This window comes from Triticum dicoccoides, chromosome 3A (assembly GCF_002162155.2).
Source record: "Triticum dicoccoides isolate Atlit2015 ecotype Zavitan chromosome 3A, WEW_v2.0, whole genome shotgun sequence".
NCBI lineage: Eukaryota > Viridiplantae > Streptophyta > Magnoliopsida > Poales > Poaceae > Triticum > Triticum dicoccoides.
In genome coordinates, this window is record NC_041384.1 from 315,436,067 (window position 1) to 315,443,844 (window position 7,778).

General features: G+C 43.6%; 1 protein-coding gene across 1 annotated transcript in view; it reads left to right on the top strand.

Moving 5' to 3' along the window:
• LOC119268120 (CRS2-associated factor 1, chloroplastic-like) overlaps positions 1 to 3,659 on the top strand; it is an 18,557-nt gene extending 14,898 nt beyond the window's left edge. The window contains exons 3-5 of the mRNA XM_037549632.1: positions 1,182 to 1,407; positions 2,031 to 2,158; positions 2,231 to 3,659. Of these exons, the coding sequence (XP_037405529.1) occupies positions 1,182 to 1,407; positions 2,031 to 2,158; positions 2,231 to 3,226 (1,350 nt within the window). The 3' untranslated portion in view covers positions 3,227 to 3,659. The remainder of the gene's footprint in view (positions 1 to 1,181; positions 1,408 to 2,030; positions 2,159 to 2,230) is intronic.
• Positions 3,660 to 7,778: the final 4,119 nt, after the last annotated feature.

Genomic DNA, 7,778 nt, shown 5'->3' on the forward strand with positions numbered 1-7,778 from the left:
GGGGGGGGACTCGGGAGGGGAGAGGGGAGGGGAGATGAGAACAATTCCCTGAATATTCCCGCCGGAGGCGGCGGTCCGCAGCAGCAGCAATGCACGGTCACGGTCATTGGTCCGGCCGCGCCGGTGTCCCATGGTGAACCCGAACCGAAGTGCTGCGCACGAGACGCGCCGGAGCCCCGGCGGAGAGGCGGCCGGCGGCCCGGATCCCACCGGGCGGGCGGGGGCTCCATCCGTTACCCTCCTCAGTCCTCACCCTCGGCGTGTCTATACTTTCCTATATTACTAGTACTACTAATTATCCGGCAACCTTGATCACACTTATACTAATCCTAACCAAACATGCTAGCACCCACGGCTACACTAGCCTAGTTAACTAGCATACTCCTAACAGAACTCAAATTTGTTTGGATTAAGCTAACAAATACATCTTGAAGCTTCTAATCATTATGTTCTCCCTCTTTGGCATCAAAGCTAACCAATAAGATGAGGACATAGGCACTAGTCGTCCCTGGCGCGGGCGGTGAAGAAGTTGAAGGAGGCGCATCCAGTTCTTCAACTGTGTAATGCTTCTTCAGAAGAAGCCAAGAGCGCTTGAGTGCTTCTTCACTGGCATGTTGATTGACCTTGACCTTAATCATGTTGTAAAGTTGGTTCATCTCAGAAAACATCAGTTTATGCTCCTTCTCAAGATTGTTCAGTTGCAACCACTTCTGACATCCCCGTTGGCACCAGTAAACTTCCTCTTTGTACAAAAGGATTGGTCTTCAAGCGCATATCAATGAGCCCATTCTCTATGAGAGACCGGACGCATCAATCTTTTGGTCCAACTAGATCTCTTGGGGCGTGTCAGCTTTGAACGGTCTGGCGCCCCTTCCCCTTTTGGCGCCCCAGACGCGGAGTAGATGTTCGCTTTTATCCGCATTCTCGTGGACCAAGTTAAAGTTTCCACCCATTACTACGGGTGTCAATACTGATGCCATTTCCTCTTCTAGCTCGGAGAGGAATTGCACTCTTATTTTTTAGTTCACCAGTAAGCTAGTTCGCCATTTTAAATGAATTAATCTAAAAGTTGTGTTAGTTAAACTCATTTATGTAGTTTCTGTTTTGTTGTCCTCTTCACTTTCTGGTGGCAGCTTGTCTGCTGATTACTTTCTCATAAGTTACACCACATACTTGAGCAGGAAAAAGTTGGAGGAAAAGTAATACACCGTCAAGGGGGTGTTATATTTCTCTTTCGTGGCAGAAACTATAATTACAGGACTCGCCCAGTTTTTCCACTTATGCTCTGGAGACCTGCAGCACCGATGTACCCTCGCCTGGTCAAAACGGTGCCGGATGGCTTAACTTCAGACGAGGCAACACAAATGCGCAAGAGAGGGTGTCAATTAGCACCAATTTGCAAACTTGGTAAAGATGTTTATTTTCCATGTATGTTGCTTTGAACCATATTTTAAACATCGGATGCTCAGTAGATAACATAGTAAGGAGAAAGAAGAGCCCTCTCGCAAAAAAGGCAAAAGAAATCCGAAATCACAAGTTGATGCATGTTGCATGGCTTATAAAATGTACCAGTCAATTACTCTAATACGACAAGTTGATGCATGTTGCATGATATATTATTCATTGTTCAAAAAATAGATAAGAAAAGAAGATCTCTTAAACAAGGCCAAAGTAGTTATTGTTGCAAAATTTGTATGCCCTTTTTTTGGTTCTACCTTCTACGTTGTACTTATGTTAAAAAACAATTAAAGATTTAATGCCTGTGACCAAACTCAATGTAGAGTAGACACTCATACTTGCTTTGCCTCAACTGGTTAACTTGCTATGGTTTGGTCCTACAGCCATACGTATGGCGAAAAAACTGGATGATATCTGATTTTTTTCCCTATTTCCTATAGCCTTATTCCAGCTTTTCTGATTTTTCTTAGTACTGTGTATATCGTATATCCATATACAACATTTTGATCTGCACGTTTCGATTGTATGATTGAGTCATTGGGCCATATCTCAATTCGTTTAATTTTGTACAGGAAAAAATGGTGTTTATGCTAACCTTGTGAAGGAAGTTAGAGAAGCATTTGAAGCATGTGATCTTGTCCGAGTTGATTGCTCAAGTCTAAACAAAAGTGATTGCAGAAAAATTGGAGCTAAACTGAAGGTTTGATTAATCTGTTGTATTGTGTTGTTATATGGTTGTTTTGTTCAAAGCATGAGTAACTGTACCTTGCAGGATCTAGTTCCATGTATCTTGCTGTCTTTTGAGTTTGAACATATACTGATGTGGAGAGGAAATGATTGGAGATTCCAATCATCTCTTCCTTTGCCAAGTGATCAACATCCGTTCAATGGTGAAGAAAAATTGAATAAAATGGAAAATGATTCAGCAACTGTTCCAACTTCTATCGAGGTGGTCAATAATGCAGCATCTGTTTACAACAGCATCTTGAGTGAACGTGAACGTTTTCTGGAAGATCCCTTGAATCCTAGTCTTGCTAATGATATGGTGCTAAGTTCTCCACTTACAGTCCCTGGATCGTGTAATTCTAAGAGTGTAGCTGTAACTGAAATCTCAGTTGTTGGTCCATTACAACTTTCTACTTCAGATACAGTGATTCCATCTCTTACGTCACAGTTTTATGGCCAAGGTATCCTATCAGGCAACAGTGAAAATGGAGATCCAGTTCAAAGGTCTCCTGTTGACTCTGGGAAGTCTGAACAATATCCAGATGTGGTAGAAACTTCCATTTGTCCGACGAGCAGGAATGATGTGGTCAGCAAATTAGAGACTACGAGAAAAATTAGTAAAGATTTGAATGGACATGATGGTGTAAAGAGTTATTCAAATATATTGTCCTGTGTGGAGGGAATGTTACTTCTTTTAGAACAGGCCACAATAACTGGAAGGGCAAATGTCTTGGATGAAAATGAGTTTGTTGATGCTGATGTGATTTATCAAAAGTCTGTTGCCTTTGCAAAGACAGCTCCACGAGGTCCACTTTTCAAAAGTGCACGAAGGAAGTCCGGCCTTGGGAAAAGCATGCCAGGTAAGAGCGTAAGAGTAAAGAAGCATTCTATAGAACATGAAGAACCTAGTGATGTTGAAAGGAAATATGATGTTGACAGACGATTGGGAAAGCAGAGAAATGATCTTGCACAAGAGTTTCTATCGGATGTGGTTCCACGAGGTACACTGAGAGTGGATGAACTAGCGAAGTTACTTGCTTAGATATGGCTGCTCTTTACTCTTACGCTGGAGGGAGGAGGAAGATGAACCAGCAGCCTTGGATTGCGTTGGATTTCAATGGCAAAATCTAAGGAAACTGAACTTGCCCCTTAATTTTAAGACTCAAGAATTGTTTAGAAGTACTCAGTCAATTGCGTTGGATTTTGTTGGATTGCGTTGGATTTTAAAGGCAAAATCCAAGGAAACTGATTTTTGTATTCTTCACTGGCGACATTTAGGCGGAGGGTGTGATGTTGGTGACAATAAAATTACCCTTGTTCTCCTCCCACTGTGACGGTGCCTTATCGGGTAAAGGTAGGGAGCCAGAGATGTCCACGTATTTGATCTTACGGAATTTCGGTTTTTGATCTTGTAGATGATTCCATGCAGATTTGATCAGTTATTGTTAGTGTTTGGTGCTATTGTTCGTTTGATCTCTTTTGGCTTCGGTGCACTTCTCTGACATTTTGGTGAAGAATTTTGTTAGCGCCAATTCTCGCTCAATTGTATTTCATGGCGACATTGCCAGCAACTCGAGCTACAATTCGAAATGGAGGAGGAAGGGGATCGACAACTCGTCCACCCTACACGCACGAGCTGTGCCTCGGCTTCCAGCCGTTCTGTCCCGCCTGCCTTACACACACACACGCGCGCACTCTCTAGCTTAAGTAGTTTTTTTAGGGGATCTAGCTTAAGTTTTTTTTTGAGACACGGGGATCTAGCTTAAGTAGTTGACATAGTAACTTGGGCCCATTCAGGCCCAGCAAGCCTAGCAGGCCGCTGAGGCTTGCGACTGGGCCTGGTTGTGTTTTGAACCTCTTCGCCACGCGCTTCTTGGTCAACTTGATGGTCTTGATCGTTGAAACCCCCCCTCAAAAAATCTCTCATTTCCGATGCCAATAGATTTTCTTATTTCGAAATAAAGGTTCTTGTCTTGTGGGGAACGATGCACAAATTTTTGGAATCCAGTACCAACAGGTATAATCCTCTCAGAACTGTGTTTTCTTTCAAGACCTTCAATCAATCAATGCGATCTCGTAGGGCAGTTTTTGCTAAAACTCGAGTAGTTTCTTGAAAACTTGCTTCAGATATGAAACTTTGGGTATTCAGGGAAGCCCTTGTTATTCCCAATAAGATTGCCCGATAATAGATTGATTCATCCAAAGCTCGCCTTGCTCGTTCCGCTCGCAATAGTCCGATTAATTCCCTAGACGAAAAAACATTAGACATTCCATCTTCGGAAACTCGCACTTTTGATGTCACTTGGCGTATAATAATCATTATATGTCCCTTAGACACGGCTTGACCCCAAGCCGGTGCTCGTGGAAACATGTGTTTTAGCGTCTCCTTGTCTTTCCACGTAGCAAGTTCCGCAGAGGAATCACTCCATCGGAACAACACTTGAACTACAAAATTATTGCCACGGCGGACCACCCTCTGTTGCAGCACTTGTTCAGGAATCTGCAAATGAGCATCAGGAGGAGCCAGGTGAGGTAAAACCTGAGAATCCGATGCTAGAACACGCTTCAGCAGAGACACATGGAAGACAGGGTGCACACGACTGGTAGCCGAAAGATCAAGCTCATAAGAAACTTCGCCCACACGAGCTAGAATCTTAAATGGCCCATAAAACTTGAAAGCTAGCTTGTGATTTGCTCTCGGAGCCACCGATGACTGAAGATAAGGTTGCAACTTGAGGAAAACAGAGTCACCAACAGCAAATGTGCGTTCAGTCTTATGCTTATCACCTTGCGCTTTCATACGTTGTTGAGCTCGCAACAAATGTTGATGAATTGAATCCATGATTACTTGACGCTGTGAAAGCCACTGCTATAAATCTGTTGACTGTATAACATCATCCGAAGTCAAACCAAAATGACGGGGAGAATGCCCGTAGATGATCTCAAAAGAAGTAGAACCAATGGCTGAATGCCAGTTCGTGTTGTATCAAAAGTCACAAAGTGGTATCCACTAAACCCAGTGTGCGGGATGCGCACTGATAAAACAACGGAGGAAACATTCAACCTGCTGATTAACACACTCGATTTGGCCATCTGACTAAGGGTGACGGGCAGAGCTCATTCGAAGTAGGGTTCCTGTTTTGTGAAAGAGCTCTTTCCAGAAAAGGCCGGTGAAAATGCGATCGCGATCAGAAACAATAGACAAGGGCATACCATGCAATATGTAAACAGAGTTCAAGAAGGCCTCAACAACTGTAGCAGCAGTGAAGGGTGATGCATTGGGACAAAATGACCATACTTCGAGAGTTTATCAATGATCACCAAGAGACAATTGTGTATCGCGCAGACGTGGGCAATCCTTCCACAAAGTCCATTGTTACCATTTCCCAAGGCATGTTAGGTACAGGCAAAGGCTACAGTAGCCTAGGGTAGGGAGTTCGATCCGGCTTGGCCTGTTGGCAAACTAGACAATGGTGCATGAACTGTTTGATGAACCCACGCATTCCTGACCAACAGAAAAGCTGGCGAACACGACGGTAGGTCACAGGGAAACCAGAGTGGCCACCTAGTGGATTGTCATGGAACACACTGACAATCTTCTGATGCAAATAAGGTTCAGCTCCAACCCAGATACAGTTATCCACCCTAAGCAGACCAGCTTTCAGAGAAAATTTCTTGTCAGCTTCAGCATTAGTGGCAAGACGCTGCAACAATCCCAAAGAGAAGGTATCCTAAGAATAACTAGCCAGAATTTCTTCAAGCCACAACAGTTGAGCAGAAGACAATGCCTGAATTTCAGGAACTGCTTCAGAAGAAACATGTGGCCTGCTGACAAAGAATCAGCAGCCGCATTATCGGATCCTTTTTTTATAGCAATGCACACAAAAGAAAGCAAAATAAAGCAATGCACACAATGGTGGAACAACATCTTCCCCAAGCAGAGTAACTGTGGTGTTATCAAGCTCAAAAGAAAGCAAGTGAGCAGCCCAGTCAACTTGCATAGGGTTGTGAGCAGCTAGCCAATCAATGCCCAGAATACCATCATAGTAACCCAAGGGGAAAACCTTGAAATTACTAACAAATTTATGACCCTCACAAGTCCACTTACCATTCAACAGTTCTTGAGTGCAGGGTATTAATTTTCCATTGGCCATTTAGACCATAGAGACAACCATATCAGAAACTCCTTGCATCCTAGCAGCCACTACACGGTCCAAAAATGTGTGGGTGCTGCCAGAATCCACTAAGAAAACCCGTGCATGTCCCTGTAACTGAATTTTCATTTTCACTGTCATGGTTGAGCTTTCAGAGGGATCATCCAGAGCTGCTGCAGATAGGAACATAGCATTAGCCTCCGAGATAGTATCGTCCTCAAGAACTTCCTCACTATCCGATAGTGAACACTGTACATAATCCAACATCTCTTGCACCACATGTAGCTGAACTTCCTGCTTACATTTGTGTTCTCTGGCCCACTTCTCTCCACATACAAAGCAGAGGCCCTTGGACTTGCCAAAAGCACGCAGTGCAGACCAACGATCATCTGGAGGTGGCTTAGGAACATCACTGAATTTTCTGTCAGAAACAGGGCGAGATACTAAAGAATGTGACAATGGTGTTGCTATTGAAATAGACTGTCGTGGGAACTGAATAGAGGTGCTAAGGTGTTTTGGCGAATCAGCAAGTTCTTTAGATATCAAGGCCAATGCATAAGTAGAGTCTAAGTCAACTGGTTGCTAGATGCCCACCAACAGTCGCACCGAGGGTGTCAACCCTTCCATGAAACAAGTCACATAGTGAACGGTGTTAGGATGAACCTCATAAATTGTCAGTTGATCATACAATTCAGAAAACTGTTCAACGTACTCTTCAACTGACCCTGTTTGTTTGATGATGAGGACATCAATACCATTGTTACACCGACAGCCCCTACTGTTACATATACTGGACCAATTACTAGAGCTCGCGCACGCCAATTAAATTACCAGGTACTTTCGTTTCTTGGTAATGATTCTAATGTTCATGAGATTATGATGCTGCCTAAATTGGATACATTTGTTTTGCTTACAAATGAAGCGCCTAGCTTGGAGAAGGATGAACATTGGAGCAAGAACACGCATGGAGTTGATGGCATGCGCAAGGGGATCAAGAACGGAGTTACAAGTGATGATTTCAGGACTTTGAAGCCGCCATAAGGAGTGCATGAAGCCTTGGACGAAATATACAAGATGCCACTTCATAATATTCGTCCATAGGCTATTCTAGGTGCTGCGTCACCTTATTAATGGGCCAGGCCCATGTAGTTTCGAAATACTTAAGTATAGGCTATTTTTAGAGTCCGTATGTGTGGGGAAACAAGAGTTAGGGTTGGTTTCGGACCCCACCCTCAAGGGCCACGAAATTCCCCCCTCTTCCTCTATATATACAGCCCTTAGGGCGTCGTTTAGACTTTGGGGTTTTGTTTAGATTAAAAGTTCGCCATAGGTGCAACTTCGCGTACTTCATTTGTGTCCAACGACCAGACCAAGATGTCACAGAACCCCACCTTGATCAATAAAGCTTTCATCTTATATTCGCAATATCCCGATTGCAAT